Consider the following 18,068-nt stretch of genomic DNA (forward strand, 5'->3'; position numbering starts at 1 on the left):
TGTAATATAAATGTCTTCTGTCTTATTTGATGTATCTTTGTAAGGTCTATCAGGCATATGAAGAAAATAGGCCTATATTGTGGATAATGTTTCCCTATTAACTTACATATAGTTTCCATATTAGCTTTGTTATGAATCTACTGCCTGCATTATACTTGATTGCAACCTAATGCTTTAGTTCAGTAGCATTTCATATAATATTCAGTTTTTCATTAAAAAAAAAAAAAATCTCCAAACGCTTGAGGACCTTTCTTCATCCATAGAGTAAAATCAGACAAATTGTAAATTCCTAATTAGTTCTTTTGAATCTTTTTTTTTTTTTTTTCGAGTGGTACTTCAGCGCGTGCTTTTTGTGTTGTATTTTGCAAGATATTTTCCCTCCGAGCGTGTTGCTAATAATTTCCTGTTTTAGCGATTGTCGGACATAGAGGCAGTTCAAAATCTAAATACTGGGTTTAGATAGATGGAAGTCTGAGCTCGAAGCTAAACCTGTATTTAGTTCTTTATTATATGACAGGGAGATCTCTCCGCCTACAGTTGAGTGCTGACATCTCTCCCCAGGTCTCCACCATTTCTGTCCATTATGTGCAGTGGATGATTCCATTACATATGTTGGCTATTGAGCTTGGTATCACAGAGAAAGAGTCTAGGTATGGTCTCATGATGCAAGATCTTAGTGCCTGTCTTACTGGATATTGACTATATTGTGTTGTCATCCTGATGAAGGAGCTTAGCAGCTCGTCTGTGGAAAGAGCAAACTTAGAACTAGACTCCTCTTGTTCTCAGAAGTTTGTCATCCATGCTGTGAAACTTCAGATTCAGCCTAGATACCAGTGAAGATGCTTCGTTATGAAAGCTACAGAACCTGTTCTTATTTCTACAGGATCAAGGATAAGTGTCACCCAAGTGTCGGACAACCATAATGTCATTCTGTTTTCATCATGACACTGATCTGTTGCTCTGTCTTTGACTCGATTTTGTGAAAAGGCAAAAATTAGCATTGTACCTCTACAGTTACCTAGTGACTGCATCGCACTGTCCCTGTTTCTCCAGACGAGGATTTCCCTTCTACTTTTTCTAGCAATGGTGACTGCAGGCACTTTAATTTCACAGCCCCTGAATCCAAACATGGGCAGTTTACAAATGCATGACGAAGACTTAGTGACTGTAATGCGGAGATCAATGGAAGTATTTTCTTCCTAAGCCGACCTCTTAACAGATCTTCTTGCTTTGAATGTAAGTAGATTGCTTAAATAGGACTTGCACACCTGTTATCTTCTAGCATGGATGACTAAGTGAGAGTCAAATCATTCAGTTCCTCCTTTCAGTAACATTCTTATGAAGCACAAAATTGTCCTATTTAGATGTTTATCTAGACCAGGAAATCAAGTTCTCAGACTACTTTTGCAGAAAAATCTCCCCATCCATGTGTACTGTAATACAGTGATAAATCTCAAATTAGTCTAGAACACCCTTAAGGAAACATAAAGAGTTATTTCAGTGTACCATCTGGCAGGAGATAGTCGCCTTGTATTTTCCCAGTTGTCAAACTGCAAGTTCGTCGTTCTAAATAAAATGTACTAGCCAGTAAGTAATGCTTCTGCTCGGTAAAATCTGAACATATTCTGCGTTTCTGCAGGGACCAGTGTTTGAATGAAGGCAATCTGTTTAATGTTCACCTCCCCATGAGTGGCTGTCACATCAGTGAGATGGATCCAAGCTTTGGCTGTGAATGTCTGTGTTGTCTTTTTATCTAGACAAGATTTCCTTGGGAACTCCTTCCTAAAATGGACTGAATCTGCTTCTCGGTATCTTTTGAAATTTGTTCTTTGGTAGCTGAGACTTTGCTTCACAACAATGAAATGCTGTCCCTTTAGCTTATACAGGCTTTGCCTTTTCACTTACACAGGACCAAGACATTCAGAAAATCTTCCTTGTTGTCTTTGAAAAGTCCAAACGCTTAACTTCAGCAGAGAGATACACTGCATTGCTGTTCTTGGGTGTCAGAGAGCAGTAGAGTGGACTGTCCTGTATTGATTAGGGTGTTAGGTTTTTTAGCCTGTACATTGTTAGCAAATGCGTTCTTCAGGTATTGCTTCTGTAGGTAACTTGTGGTCTCTTTTTGAAGTTTCACTCTATGAACAGATAAGCACTTGAGAAGAAGGTAGTTACTTAGAGCAACGCTTTTCAGATTGTTCTGTTTGTTGTCCTTCTTGCCATCTGTCTTGAAACACTTAGAGGAAATCGAGGTGCCGGAAGCTCAATGCTGAGGATTTGAAGGCCGGTTTGTGTGGGCAGGAAAAGGAGGATCCATGTAATATTTAAAGGTGTTATGAAAGCAAAAAGTCTGCAGGCACAGGTACTCAAAATTTTCAAGCACTTAGAAATCTGTACCTAGGTAGTACTTTTGAAAGATCTTTTAGCTGTAACTCTTTGCCATTGGCATTTACAGTAGTGAATGAAGAACCAAATTTCTGTGCCTTGTGGGAAGACCGGGTTTTAAAAACATTAATTTTTGCTTTCACAAAGCAAAAATAATACTGCCAGCTTCATGCACCAAATAAAACAGCAAAGAAAGCAGTTAGCCAAAACAGTACAAATGATTGAATAAGCAATCCACATTTAACTACAACAATTTATATTTTGTTCCCATCTGTTTAAAAATGTTCTTGAGGAAAGGATAATCTCTAGCCCATCATTTAGAAATATTTTTGAAGTACTCAAATGTTTTTGTCCTGTATTTAATACTGTACTACAACAGAGAAACATGTAAAATCTTACTACTTGGCTAAAATTGTAACTTAAGCAGGAGCTCTTGGAACAGTGATTTCAGCGGGGAGTTGCAGTGATGATACATGCTCTGAGATGAATTATATGTAGTTTTGTCATCTTTGCCAAACTTCTCTAAATATGCTAGTTTTCTAGCAGCATTTTCCTTTACCACAAATTCAGAATTCATTTTAACCTAACAAGCACCCCTACAAATTTTAGAAGAATCCATTTTATCAAATACTTACATGGTAGCATGGTCTGTGTATGTTGAACAACTAGGCTGTTTTATGTTGGAACCAACCTAGGAAGCAGCAGTGTGCTTAAAGCACAGGAAGGGGTGTTCCTATTCTCCTTAGCCGTATCAAAAAGGCAAAAAATATTGACCTCTAAGAAGGAAGTTTATATGAAAGCAAAAATTCTGACCTGTAATTGCCTGGTTTTTTGCGTCCTTTCTGTGTAACCACAATGAGCAATAATTCTCACTGTTTTTGTTGTACTAGATACTATATATCAAAAGGTGCTATTGTTGATCAGCTTGGAGGAGATCTAAATTCTACCCCACTTCACTGGGCAACAAGGTGAGGAAAAGTCTTCTATATTTTTTTTCCTAGGTGTTTTTCTTAACTTGGTATCTGCTACTGATTGCTTTATGTGATTGCTGTATTTTATGGAAATACTTGCACAGGAAAGAACTCAGTTGTTGATAACTGCACACACCATGAATGTTGTATGTTTGAGCTTTGAGCTACAAGAGCTTTCTGCATTAGTTCAGTTTTTGTCTGATGCAGAGAAAGACTTCTATGATAGGATAAAGAGTAAAATAAAATTAGAGTCTGTAGTCACCTTGGTTTATTCTTACTTTGTATATCTTTGTTTTGTCAGTCTTCTGAAGGTCAGCAATGCTTGTGCAGCTGGGGCTTGGGATGATTTTGTGTGACATTGACCTTGCAGCTTTCTATTATGTGTGTGGGTATTTTAAGATGCACTTAAAATCAGGTTTATAATGTTGAAAGTCGTCTGAGAATGATGACTGGCTGGGAAAATTGAAGACAGCCTTCTGGTGTCTGCTTCTTCAGACAACTGCCTAGAAATGGACAAGAAAGCAGCACTGTTCATATTGACATTTTTAACTGCAGACTGCAAAAGGTTGCTTAGAAAATTATCTTGTAGAACATACAATGTATCAAGATAACTTCTTTACTAAAGATGACAACTTGCTTGTAACACTCCTTTAAAGATCTTAGTTGTATATTTCTTGTTACAGATTGCATTCTATTTTGTGTATGTTATCAGCACAAATATTTGATTAAATTTTCTGGTGTTCATAGCTGTAATCTGTTGTTTTGTGTTTTCCAGAAATGTTTCTGACAGATTCAAATTTTTTTTTTTAGCTCATGCCAGAAACACTGTGGTTATAGTTGTACTCCTTATCAACTGGAAGGATGTGCCTATGTTTTTTGCACCAAATAGATAATCTGAGCTTTAAGTGTAGTATGGAGGAAAAGTAGGACTTACATTTTCCTTTTTCTTCCTATTTTTATTTTAGTGCTGTTATTAATAGTAGAAAGTTAAACTATGTGCACTACAAAATACAGGATTATATAGCCAGTTTGGACATCTCTCAGACTGCAGGTTTCATGCATGAATTTGAAGCAGGCACAGCAGAGACTTCCAAACTGAACTTGGGTGTTTAGTTGACTGGTATTTTAATTCACAACTCACCAAAGCCAATTGTGTGTGATGCATGCATTGGCTGCATAGAATTTGCTCGTGTTGAATGAGTGTGCATACTTGGTTGCAGAATCAAGTCATGATAATCACCGTTTTCAAAATATGTCAGAGTTCAGAAGCTCCAGTAGTATAATTAAATTCTAAACATATTTGTTTTATTAAAATATTAACATTTTAATAGTTGGTATTTTTTTGCATATAGTTATTCAGTTGTTTGTTTTCTGTGTTCTTTTGCATTTAGACAGGGTCACTTATCCATGGTTGTACAGCTGATGAAATATGGTGCAGATCCATCGCTAATTGATGGAGAAGGATGTAGCTGTATTCATTTGGCAGCCCAGTTTGGACATACTTCAATTGTTGCTTACCTGATAGCAAAGGGACAGGTAAACTTTAAATAATATATTTAAATAGATTCTACTCAGAATAAGAAAAGAGTTGAAAATTAAATCATTCAGGAAGTGCAAAATATTTGCCTGACTAAACCTCACTAATTCAATGTATTTTACTGTAGACTACTGTGTTTTAATTGATGCATATACCATCTGTTAACTTAATTTCCTGGAACAGAGGTTGGAGAACTTTGGCTTTAATTCATATCTTGGTATAATATATGCCAATTCTAGCAGACAGTCTTTTACCATTCTTTATTTCTACTGAAGTTAATCTTTAAATATTAACAGTGATGAAGATAGCAAATATGTTGGAAATATAAAATATTTTGGAAATAGAAACATTGAATCAAGCATGGGTAAAGAATCCAATGACAGAGTTGTCATAGGTCATTTCTCTTTTTGTGGATACCTCAGTCTGTAACTTTTACTTATTGCTGTTGTAAAATAGAAATTGGAGGGGAATGCTCTTTTATCAGGAACAAGTTTTGTATTTTGTTCATAAACTATATAAAATGAAAACCCCGTGCACTTATATCAGAAAAATCTTGCAGATGTTCTATATGTGCCAACTCATGTGAAGCACAGCATCAACAAGGTATAAATAGCCTTTAAAATGTTCTATCGTGATTATGAAACCTCCCTGTGAACATTCAGCTTGCCCTGATTTTTATATACAGACTTGGCCTATTTATTTATCTGAGCATATAATGCTTCAGTCCAAGAGAAGCTGCATGTGTGTGCATCTGTACATACATAGACATAAAAGAATTTGCTTTAAGATTTATTTAAAATTCCAACCTATTATCTTGGTAACAGATCTTTATCAATTCCTTTTAATGCGGATTCTTATTAAAACTCCTAAGTGTTAACAAGTATGATTTCAGTATCCTTTCCATGCCATAAGTTTGAATTAATAGCTATTTTCAGAAGTTTCAGAAGCACTTCAAAAAGCTCAAATTTAAAATTATTGATTTGTGTATTTAAAATATAGTAATATCAACAACATTGCAATAACAATCCCTAAACTCACAGTTTTCTAGTTGTGCTACATCTAACTACAGAAACTACTTAGTTTCTGTAGAAGCTGTAGGAGATAAATGATTCTACTTTTTATTCTCCTTCAGTAAGTGCATACGAGGTCGTTAATTCTGCTTTTTGGTCCCAGTGATCTTTACCTCCTTCATAATACCATGATTTGGGTTTGGAAACTTTAACTGCTTTTGCCTACATGGGCTTACTCCGCTACTACTTGCAAGTTCTTTGTTTGTTTGTTTGTTTGTTTGTTTTGTCTTTTGCCTTTACGGAGATCAGGTTCTCTTATATCCAGAGATGAGGCTTGCCTTTGTTCTCAACCCAGTTGTAGCACCTGGGTACTAAATAAGTAAGTTTAACAGAATCTCAGAAGGGCTGAGGCTGGCCGGGCCCTCTGGGGCCCACCAGGCCCAAGCCCTGCCCAAGCAGGGCCACCCAGAGCAGGCTGCCCAGGGCCATGCCCAGGTGGCTTTTGAAGGTCACTCACATATAAATAAGTTCTTTCTGATGTTCAGAGGGAAACTCTTGGGTTGCATGGAATCATAGATTATCCCATGTTGGAAGGGATCCACAAGGCCAGGGAAGTTACTAAACCAGGCATTTACCGCCTAGGTCTAGCCTACAGCACATTAGTTGCAGGATTGTAAGGCCAGTCATGTTTCTTCTTCATGACTGTCAAAACAGACTCTGTTTGATGGACTAGATTATTCGGAACAGAGCTTTTGTTGTTCAGGAGAACAAGGTAGCTTCTGTTGTGTGCCTCACCTTGCTTGGTAAATTGCCTGTCAGGCTGCACTCGGTTTGTTCCGCTAGGACCCTGTCAAATCTCTTATTTCGGTGAATAACTAGCAAGTCTTCCCCAAATTAGGAAATGTTTTCATTCTTACATCTACCTTCCTGATAAATTTTCTTTACTGTTTGCTTTTAAATATGCTGTTTCTTTGAGAGCCCAAGTTTCCTTTTCCCTGGCTGACAGTCCATGTAAGAGGGATCTTTTCCTTGCTCAGAACCCTATTCTCCACAAGCACATAATGAATCTTTATACAAAGGTCTGTGATCTGTGAAATAACCAGCGATGTTTCTGAAGATGATCAAATTCCTGGTCCCTTTCTGTGCAATTCAGCGCATTTCTAACTGGAAAGCATCCTTTGATGCTTTTTGTGCTTTTGAGAAGGCTGTATTGTAACACAGGGCTGGTCTGAGCTCTACTGTCCCATGCCCTGGTAAGCCTGAATGCTGCTGTGATCTCTGGCTGCTATTCAGAATTCAAACTCATCAGCTAGATTGCTTCTGAAAAGTGGCTTCAAGCAGCAGAATAGTTGCCACAGCTTCTTTCCATGCAGGAGGCTGTTTCCTCCCCTATACTTTTGCCTCTCCAGAAGCTTTTTTTTAATTAATGTTGTAGGATTAAAATCTGGCTCATCTTTATGTGTGCAAAGTTGTTCTCATTCAGAGCCAGAGTTGTCCTATATAGGAAACAATTTTAATAATTTACCAATTATGATCTGTGTTGTTCTCACACTTGAAATACATACACAAGGCATCAGTCTGCACAATTTTGGATCGTTACATCACTGTACTCAGTGAAATCTGGTTCTCGTATTGCTCACGTTCCTGTTCTAACAGCATAGATGCCTGTCTGTGAGCAGTACCAGGCTGACCTGTCAGCAAGAGTTAAACAAGAAGTTAATGCTGAGATGTCTGTTGGTACACACCAGAACAAAGAACAGTCTCCTGAGGTGTATAGGCTGTTGAAGGTTTACTTTTTTGTCTCAGCCCTCTGGTACAGAAGAGCAACATAAGTTTCTTTCAGAAATGTGCCCTTTTATTATGTGGATGTGGTAATGATCTGGCAGAATAACAAAGAATTTTTGACGGGATCTTTGTTAGACACGTCTCTTCTATCCACAAGTACATCATATTTAGTATGACTATAAAACCGTATGCAAGTGAATCTTAGTTTCCTTGTCTCTTGGTACAGTTCCTTTGAAGAGGGATCTGCCTCCATCCATGCTGGAGCTTAGTGGCTTATTATGAGTAATAGGTACAGCCTGCTTAGATAATCTGTGCAAGGAGTAATCTGGAGCTCATCTTTTCTTTTTTCCCCCTCTTTTAACTGTCACGTAGTATGTGAAGTGGAGTTTTGATTTGTCAGGTGGAATCACTAAAGGAATCCTTTTTTTTCTACCTCCTTCCAAGCAATCAAGCATCTGTTGTTGGCCACAAAGCTTTGCATTTCTGTATGTAATCTAAAGATGAAAGAGTGATTGTTCACGTCTCAGTAATTCATGCATTTTTCAAAATGAGTTGTTCACGCAGTGTGACCTGTGAATCAAAGGCGTGCTTCTCAAGGATGAACGAACTTGAGGTTAGGCTGTGGTTCTCATTTCCTTCCCAGTCTCGGCAACAGGCGGCTGAAGGCAGTGCCAACAATTGTGCGGCCCTAGGAGGCTCAAAAGGCTACACGTACATAGAGCCAGCAGGTTTGGATGCTGGCGTCAGTGCGTGTAACTTGTTTCTGAGTACACTGTGCAATAAAGTTATGGTTCTCTTTCCTCCTTCATCAATCACTTTATTTCCGATATATTTTTCTTACATGGGGGTCCCAGGGTGCTGGGTGTTTGGCAGACACTGGAGCAGAGAAGAAGGTTTGGAAGGAATGGAGGGCAGGTAGAAGGCATCATCATCTACGTTTTGGATTTCTCTCAAGGGTGTCTCTAGCAAATGATACTGAAACACTTTCAACCTAATTTTCCTAGTAAGGTGTCATGGTTTAACCTGGAGGCTGATGAGCACCACACAGCCATTCACTGCCTTCCTCTCCCACCTGCCCCCCATGGGTTGGGGGGAAGAATTGGGAGGGGAAAAAAAAGTAAAAGCTTGTGGGTTGGGATAAAGACAATTTAATAGGACAGAAATGGAAGATTAATAATAATGATGATGATGATAATAGTAATAAGAGAACGTACAAAGCGAGTGATGCATAGTGCAGTCGCTCACCACTCATCATCACCAATGCCTAGCCTGTCTTGGAGTAGCGACATCCCTTTGGCCAGTTGGGCCAGCTGTCCTGGCTGTGTCCCCTCCTGGCTCCTGGTGCACCCCCAGCCCCTCGCTGGCAGGGCAGCATGAGAAGCTGAAAAGTCCTTGGCTCTGTGAAAGCTCTGCTCTGCAACAGCGAGAACATCGGTGTGTTATCAGCATTATTCTCATCCTAAATCCAAAACACAGCACCATATCAGCTACTAGAAAGAAAATTAACTATCCCAGCCAAAACCAAGACGTGGGCTGAGGGGAGTAGCATAGTACATATTGATATAGCTCTACTGCCTCTAAGTACAGTTGTTCAGGTCTTGAATTAAGTTAGTTTAGAGCAATATAATGTTGGCAGGCTGAGGAACTTGCCCAAATGTGCTTGAGAGTCTAATCTGGCTCTAAACATTTTTAGGAATTCCCAACTTCCATGTTTGCAAGGCAGAACAAAACCCTGCAGGTAATCGATACTTTCCTTTCTGGTCTTAAAGAGTTGTCTGAACTCAGATGTCCTGGATGGTGCTGTTTTGTTATTCTGTGGCTAACTGAACAGAGGTTCAGTTAAGCAAAATAATGAAATGGTATGGTTTTTATTTTGTTTTTAATTTTTAGTCATCAGTTTAGTCACCACTTGATTACAGATTAGTTGACTGTTTTCATTAATAGCTTTTATTTTGGCATAAAAATTTTGTGGCATCCATTAAGTCGATATCCAAATATGTAAATACCCCTGGACCTGAGTGAACTAAGGAAAATTTCTCTGTGAGTGGAAAAATAGCTGCAGCTAGTATTCAGCCATGTAGGGTGCTAAGTCATGCTTTTAATGCAAATTTATCAAGTAGTTCATTAAATATTGATGCGTTACTTTAGGTTTATCTTGCGTTGGAGTGCAGTATTACACCATCTATTTATGTGTTTATGTTGAAAGTGAATAGTATGATTGACGTGACTAGCCTTAAATATCATGGTTGTTCCTTAGTTTTCAAGATACACTGGAATGGTTATGGTTTTGCAATGGTGGTGCTAATGTCTGTTTTCGTTTTTAAATACAATTTTATTATGTGCTAAAAGCTTGCCAGGTTTGCACCAACTCATTTGGTTAGTCAGAAAATACTGCTTCTTATTTGCAAACCTTGTATCTCTTGGAGCTTGAGCATGCTTGTTTATTTTACCAATATTTTTCTTTTTTTTTTTTAGGATGTGGATATGATGGATCAAAATGGAATGACACCTCTAATGTGGGCAGCTTACAGAACACATAGGTAATATAAACTCACTTCAATTTTGACTTTGTCTTGGCATTAACTAAGTAGCTTATAATGGTGACTGGTTTTGTTTTTTGGCGAGTGCTTTGGTTTAACTAGCCAATGTACTTTTTGCAATTTCCACTTTATCTTTCTTCATTTATAACTTATACCAGAGTGAAGATAGAATTCAGATGTACTCACTAATATGAATTTTAGATTACTAACTAAATCTTCTGTGGAGATTACTGGAGAAAGTTGGTGTAAAAAGACAGTTCTCCAAAGATCAATTTAGTCTCAGTTAGTTTCCTGCTTGGAGAGGCCTGTCTCCTTTGCTTGCTGAGAGAGGAGCGTAAGCGAGCTTCTGCAAATACCTACTATTAACAACATCATCATCCTATTCTATTTTCATCTTTTGGAATGCGAAGTAGAAGTCTTGACATATTTAGAACTTTGGTTTTCTGTCAAATTAATAATCCTGTGCTTGCTTTTACAAATCTCTCTTAGTACTGTTAGTTTTTGAAAGAAATTAAAACAGAATTGCATACCAAATGTGTTTCATGGCATCCCAGAACAAGCTCCTTTTAAATTCAGCAGGAATGTGGTTTCTCTTTGGTGGGATAAAATTTGAGCCATTCAGAATCACCAGCTAAAAACCTTTTCTATTACATATTGTACTCAATAAACATTCCTCATAGAAGCTGAACTTGTTAACAAGAAGTTGGAATGTATTTGAGTTCTTCTGTAGATCTAACAAGACTTTTCCTTTCTAGTGTGGATCCAACGCGATTACTACTTACGTTTAATGTTTCTGTTAATCTTGGAGACAAATATCACAAAAACACAGCATTGCACTGGGCTGTGCTAGCGGGAAATACTACAGTTATTAGTCTTCTGTTAGAAGCTGGAGCTAATGTTGATGCTCAGAATATAAAGGTAAACAGTCTGTTTTTACTGTAAGTGGTTTATGGCAGAAATAGCAGAGGCTATGATAAATCTGAAGAGTAGATGATTCCTGTGGGTATGGGGGAGATCACGAAGATGGAGCAAAAGTCATGCCACTGGTTTTTAACCTGGGAGTCAGTATTTGCTAACAGTGATGCATAACCATTAAATCTGAACATTCAAAAGTACCCATGTAAATAGTTTAACAGTGGTTATGTGTAAATACATTGGAGCTGGGGTGCACATTTAGATTGCATGAAGGAAACACTGTGTATTTGGATTAAAAAAAATAATCTGAATGTCTTCTAGTGAAATTTTGGGGTACTTGTCTTTTTGTTGGAGTGAGATGTGACAGTCCATCTCCCAGTGGCAGCAAGGAAGTTTGAGACTGAAAAATATCACAAAGAGTAAAATAAGCAAATGGGCTCTTCTTCACATCAGAACTTTTAAGTTGCCTGGTTACTCTGCCAGAACCTCTTAATGAAGCTAGATTCAGCACTTACAGGGCCCGTTCCTAGCGTGTGTTAGACCAGCCATGGAGCTGTTAAAATTTATGCCGTAGACCTGGCGTCCTTAAGAGCTTCTTCAGTGGTGGAGGGTGAGCCTACTGAAGCTTTGCTCTGCAGTGTTCTTGTCCATTGACTCCAGACTGTTCTGTGTAGCAAATGAGATGTACTTCATCGCCTAAGTTGTTTCTTCTGTGCTGTCAGAAGAATGTAATTTTAGAAAAAGGAATTTTCCGCTACTCCATTTCTCTTCAAATATTTGTATTTTTCACCTAATGTTATAGGTGGGATGGATAGATTGGAAAATACTGTTGTACATCTACATGTATAAAATACTGAGTATCTAATTAAAATAATCTGACTTTTCACCATTTTGCCTGCCAATTAAGATGACTAGGCCTTACTTCACTTGGCACAAGTGATAAACATATGCTTTAAACAAACAAACCTATTCATCCATTTTCTTAAACAGCATGGAACAGTCTTTTTAAGGGTCCAATCTAATTTTGCTAGTAACTTTATAGCTTCTATATCCAGTAGATGCGTACTGATGTGAATACGTGTCCTAGTCTGTAAGGTCAGTTGTGTGGATGAATTATGCTTCTAGTCTCACTTGCAAACTGTTGAGAACCTCCTCCCTGTGCCACCTGGTTAAAAAATATATATATATATATTTTTTTTTTTGGGGGGGAAATCATTGTGTCATAACTTGCTTCCCTTGCCAGACTGATTAGTGCAACTAGAGTTTCAAAGTCCTCACCTTACCTACGCTTCTGGACTCTTAGGAAATCTGTAATACGAATTTGTACATTTGGCCAACTGAAATTATACCAGCTAGCCTGAATGCAGTTCGTGGTCTCTCCTTCATTATTGACAGACAGCAGCAGTCAGTAGAAAAACAGGCTTTGAACCTGCTGGATCATAATATCCTTCCAGTCATGCCAGGAGACGTGCTTGATTTCATTATCTGCTGCCTGCCTTCTGCAGTGCAGTCAAAGTTTCTTGCATGCCTTCCTATAGGTTTCTAGGATCTTCAGATGTCAAAATCATTCTAGCAGTGGTAGTTTTGCCATACTGTTGTTGGATTTATAATAGATAGCTGATTTGGGTGATATATCTTACATTCAGCAAAAGCTCACAGTAAGCATAAAATTTTTGGTAGATTTCTGTAGACAGATATGAATTCAGTTTTGTGCTTCTCCTTTGACTGTTTAGAAAAAAAAAAAAAGGAAAGAAAAAGGTTTCTTCAGAAAAAAAAAACACATACATTTAAGTGGCTCATGTTTCCTTAGATAAGGGAATCATGAAAGGCTTCTTTCTAATGTAGTCATTTCCAAATTTCTCTAGCAGTACTTAGTGAAGTCCTTTTCTCAGCTAGTCCATGGAAATAACCAGAAATAATAAGACAGCTAAAGTTAAAGAAATACACTGGCTGATATTCCTTCATCTTTTTCCAGTTACGAAGTAGATGAAATGCTAGATGTCCACGTTGCCCTTTCTGGTATCGGCTCTAGGCAGTGTGTGGTAGCGAAGTGCCTGCTGTGCTGGCGGTCTGGGTTTGGAACAGACTGGAACCAGTCATCTCAGTGAGGGGCTGCTTTCACATTGCATGACAGTTTGAGAGAGCTACTGCGGGCTACGTAAGAGAATAATATAAACAATTGCACTCTTTTAGAATAAAGCTTGGTACTTTGGAGAAGAAAAAAAGAGAGAGAGAATGCCCATCTTGGAAGTAAAGTGATGTAAAGTAGCATCGTGGATTAATAGCACCAGAATGTACATATATCACAGGTTTAGTTGTTTCAAGTTAATGAGTAAGTGGGTTTGTCCTGTTCTTGTTATTTATCCTCTTTGTGTTTTGCTGTACAAGAAACAACAATTTTGGTAGTAAGATTTTCTTTTTCCTTTTTGAGACCTGAGTTACAGTTGGAAGTTGAAGTTGCTTTTCACTAGTCAAAGGAGTGTTGTTTTATTGTTTTGTTGTTTTGTTCTTTCTCTGTTTTGTTTTTTTCATTTTTCTGTAGGTAAAGTATCTTGCCGCGCCAGTAGACAGACTGGGCAGGTGAGAACAGGATTTCACAAGGACTCAGTTTATTATTGAGATTGGGAGGGAAATCTGTACATTTTACTTAAATATAAGCAGAAACACCTTTTTGTTTTTCCCTAAAGTGTGAAAAGAGCTTTTATCATTTAAAGAAGATATTTATTAGGAAAAAAATAATTACATCTGTTAATCATTGAATGGATTTTAGGTGTAGTTCCTTGATTATGCAGTGTATCTGTAGGTTTGTCCGTGCAAGACCATATGTAAAGTTCCCTATGGCAATGACGCTTCAGACAATTCTTTCTGTCTAACCACTTAATCTTAAAACATAATCTGTTGAAGCCTTACTGCTTGCTGGCAAACTAAGTTGGTTACTAGACCAAGATCCCTGATACTTTTTGGTTTTGTTGCGCTTTTTAAGCAAGTCAGCCACCCATCCCTGTGAGTACAAGGAAAATACTAAAATGGCCAGATGATTAGACGCATAGTCAAAGACTTCTTTAAAGCTCCCTCAATTTTTTTATCTAGGCAGTTCCTAGGTGTCTCATGGCCCTCTAGTGGAAGGGATGCTCAGCTGGATCCCAAGACAACTTCAGGATTTACTTGGGAGATCAACTCCCAGAGGGAATTGCTTGTCCACAGGTAATCTTTACAGTCTGGATATTCAAGGTGATATTTTAAAAAAATAAATTAAAAAGACATGCCTGGAGTTTTCCCGGCAGTAGTGATTCAAGATGCAATTACGTTGGTGATGAAGCAGGCACCACAGTTTGATTTCAGGCATTTCTGTTGAGAATTGAGAAGTCTCAATCTGTTTCTTAATCATCTGGCTAAATAACTTTGAAGCCAAATTATGTAAAAAGGTTATTATTTTCTTTCTGATTTTGGTAGTTGAATTCTTTGGGCAGGCATCATGCAAGATCCTGTTAGGCAGCAAAAAGCTTCACTTCATAATCTGTAAGCATGCACTGTTTACCCTCCTTTTAGAGATTTGGAGCAAGAGATGACAATTAAATAGTTGATTCCCATTTTCTTTCTATGGGATGTAGGTAGCTAACTGTCCTTTTTTTTGTCTTTGACATCTCTTCTGTCTATAGTAATTATTGCCCTTTGTGGGTAATTTCAGTTTCTGGTACCTGTCTCAATTTTTTTTTTAGGAGGGGGCCAAGCGATGGAGGACTCAGCCATTTTTCAAGCCTCCATGAATGGTTTGTTTAGGAGGGGATTTAACTCCAGTAGAAGAGAGGAGGAGTCAAATGCAAAACTGAAGCTGGAGGTACCTGCAATTGGTTGTCTCTTGCCTCCTCTATAATTTTAGACCTAGTCAGTAACTTTCGTTTAGCTCTCTTCCTAAAAGTTTAGAAAGCAATAAATTAAAATCAGTTTGGTAGGCACTTTCGGCCCTTGTATCTCTCTCTCTTTTTGCTTTGTCTGTCAGTCCTCTCAATGCAGGGAATGCAAAAGCATGGACCATTGCTGGCTTTGCACCCAAAGTATGTGAAGCACAAGCCAAGCACAAAAATTTGGAGTTTTGGAATAAGTCGAACGCGAGCAATCAGAAGCATTCCGTGATATTAGTTACTGTTCTCTGCCAAGAAAGCAGAGAGTTAACTGAAGTCAGGCTTTAGGCTGGGAGAGTTTCCATGATCCAGTGGGTCACGAGTTCTTTTTCTTTGCTTGATTTCTGCTGCCTGTCAATAGCCAAGGGGGAAGCACAGTCTTTCATTTACAGGCTAGTGGACTGTGTATAGAACAGCAGAGCACAGATGTGTTATGCCAAAGGCAATGATTATTGCTACATCGTGACATACATCAGCGTCACACCTTAATTCTATATTTGTCCACTTGTGTAGTTATGGGAGTGTGAAAAAGACTGAAAGGAATGAAGGATGATTGGTGTCAAGTAAGCTGCAAAGGAATAAAAAAGCCAGAATCTAGCTTAATCTGATTTTAAATATATTTCCCTGAATGCATTTTATTTTTAAATTAGATTTTTCCCACTTTTATACTCCTGGCAGGGAGAATCACCACTTGATCTAGCAAAACAGAGGAAAAACGTTTGGATGATCAATCACCTACAGGAAGCAAGACAGGCTAAGGGATATGACAGTCCATCCTTTCTGAGAAAACTAAAAGCTGATAAGGTGAGAAGTAGTATAACACTTATGTAAATCAGTGTTACTGCTGATGTTGGTGGGAGAGGGGTCTTGTTTGTTTAAGGTAAGCAATTCCACACTGTGCATTCCCCACATTTTAGTTTTAGCAAACATCATTTTTTATGACAAAAGTAATTTCAAAATAAATTAAAACAAACAAACAAACAAAATAAACAACAACAACAAACCACCCACAACTTTATTAAAGGCAGGAGGAAAGAAAACCATAAGCCTCCACAATTACCTTTAGCTATTGTGCTGCCTAATTGTTAAGAAAGTACCAACCAGTGGTACTGTTGAGCATAGCCAAGATTATTACAAAACTGATTCTCGAATATCTGAAGGACGAAAGAGTTTTAGATAGCCTGAACTCTGATCTTCTCTCTATTATGTAGTATTTTCTGTTCAATGCCAAAAGCAGTCAGTCTTGGCAGTATTATAATGTCATATGAATCTCTAAGTGGAGGCCTTTTTCTGCTCAGGTTAATATCTAATACTGCAGATAGGAGGAGACAAGAATAGACGATGTAAAGGGTAATGTGTTGCTCTAGCATGAAAAACTGTTTGCCTATAGTGCTGAGGAATCATAGAATCATAGAATATTCCGAGTTGGAAGGGACCCATAGGGATCATCAAGTCCAACTCCTGGCACCACACAGCTCTGCCCAAAAGTTTAGACCATGTTACTAAGTGCAGAGTCCAATCACTTTTTAAATTCAGACAGGCTTGGTGCTGTGACTACTTCCCTGAGGAGCCTGTTCCAGTGTGCAACCACCCTCTCAGTGCAGAACCCCTTCCTGATGTCCAGCCTAAACTTTCCCTGCCTCAGCTTAACACCATTTCTGCAGGTCCTATCACTGGTGCTTACAGAGAATACCTGTCACCTGCCTCTCCACTCCCCCTCGCGAGGAAGTTGTGTGACTTACATAGTGTTAATGTTTTCTTACCAGTGAGAGTATTGTGCTGGATATTAAGTGTTGCTGTCATTGATTTGTAATTATTTATTGATTTAAAGATATATTGCATCTTGATGATTTTTTTAACTGTATCGCCATATAACGATGCAATAAGTATGGCCCATAAGTGATCTGTGTGTTGTATTATTTGCACACGTGCACTGTGACTGTGCTTTCCAGAAAGAGTTCAAGGTGCCTTGATCGGGAATTGTAGCTACATAATATGAAGGAAAACAGGTCCTATATTTATTTGTATACTCTTCAGTATGACTTAATCTATTACTTACGTCACTTCAATTGTTAATGTTTGCTGAGGTTAACCTGATTTATATAGTCATTTATGCACTTCACAATGTTTTTTTAAAAAAGAACTTCTATTGCCTTTATTCTAGATTAATACCAAAGTCTCTAAAAGAGGGTTCTTCTAAAGCAAATTACTAATTTGTTACAGAATTTTAGGAAGATTATTTTTTTCTTGCATATACACTGGAGATATATAAATATAGGAAATGACAAAAAATCATGACTATTCTTTCCCGTATGTCAAACTTCTTGAAAAATTATACAAGATTTTGTGACTGTCCTTTTTATTATATAATATTGTTATACAACCTGTTCCTAAAAGTAGAATTGCTTATTGATATTTGTTTCTATATAGGAATTCCGTCAGAAGGTGATGCTGGGAACTCCTTTCCTAGTTATTTGGCTGGTTGGGTTCATAGCAGACCTAGACATTGATTCTTGGCTCATTAAAGGGCTGATGTATGGTGGCGTTTGGGCTATGGTGCAGTTTCTTTCAAAGTAAGTGTTTCACCAAGACACTGTCTGCTTAGCATGCACACAACAAGTGTTTTGTTGGCATCGTATTTATTGGATAAATAATCTGAAATTTCTATTTTTTTGCAGTTTTTGGACATGCACCTTTTTTTTTTTTTACTTTTTTTTTTAAAAAAAATAACTATTTCTGGGAAAGTTCTTGTGCAACTTTGCTCTTGGAGTGCTCAGTTGTCTTGCAGATAGACATGAAATTATCTTGGTTGAATGCCATTGAGCTAATAGAAGCTAACAGCAGAACAGAAATTCAGTTGTTCTCCAGAGGAGGGTGCTGAATGTCTGCCTACAAAGAGTTATCAGTGTGAATTTTGTAGAAAACAGTCAAGGGAAAAGCTACCAGAAAGGGATAGAAGAAGGATGTACAAGTAAAAAAAAAAAATAAATAAAACCTGTGGTTTTAGATTTTAAATACCCAAATGG

General features: G+C 37.9%; 1 protein-coding gene across 2 annotated transcripts in view; it reads left to right on the top strand.

Moving 5' to 3' along the window:
• Positions 1-18,068, top strand: part of ZDHHC17 (zDHHC palmitoyltransferase 17) — a 73,641-nt gene that overhangs the window by 30,219 nt on the left and 25,354 nt on the right. For both annotated transcript variants that reach the window (XR_005266239.2, XM_038180295.2), the window contains exons 4-9: positions 3,273-3,350; positions 4,745-4,889; positions 10,161-10,225; positions 10,981-11,143; positions 15,721-15,846; positions 17,473-17,615. Coding sequence is in view for 1 of the 2 variants with exons in the window: in XM_038180295.2 (XP_038036223.1) it covers positions 3,273-3,350; positions 4,745-4,889; positions 10,161-10,225; positions 10,981-11,143; positions 15,721-15,846; positions 17,473-17,615 (720 nt within the window). In the remaining variant the exon portion in view is untranslated. The remainder of the gene's footprint in view (positions 1-3,272; positions 3,351-4,744; positions 4,890-10,160; positions 10,226-10,980; positions 11,144-15,720; positions 15,847-17,472; positions 17,616-18,068) is intronic.

This window comes from Anas platyrhynchos, chromosome 1 (genome assembly GCF_047663525.1).
Source record: "Anas platyrhynchos isolate ZD024472 breed Pekin duck chromosome 1, IASCAAS_PekinDuck_T2T, whole genome shotgun sequence".
Lineage (NCBI taxonomy): Eukaryota > Metazoa > Chordata > Aves > Anseriformes > Anatidae > Anas > Anas platyrhynchos.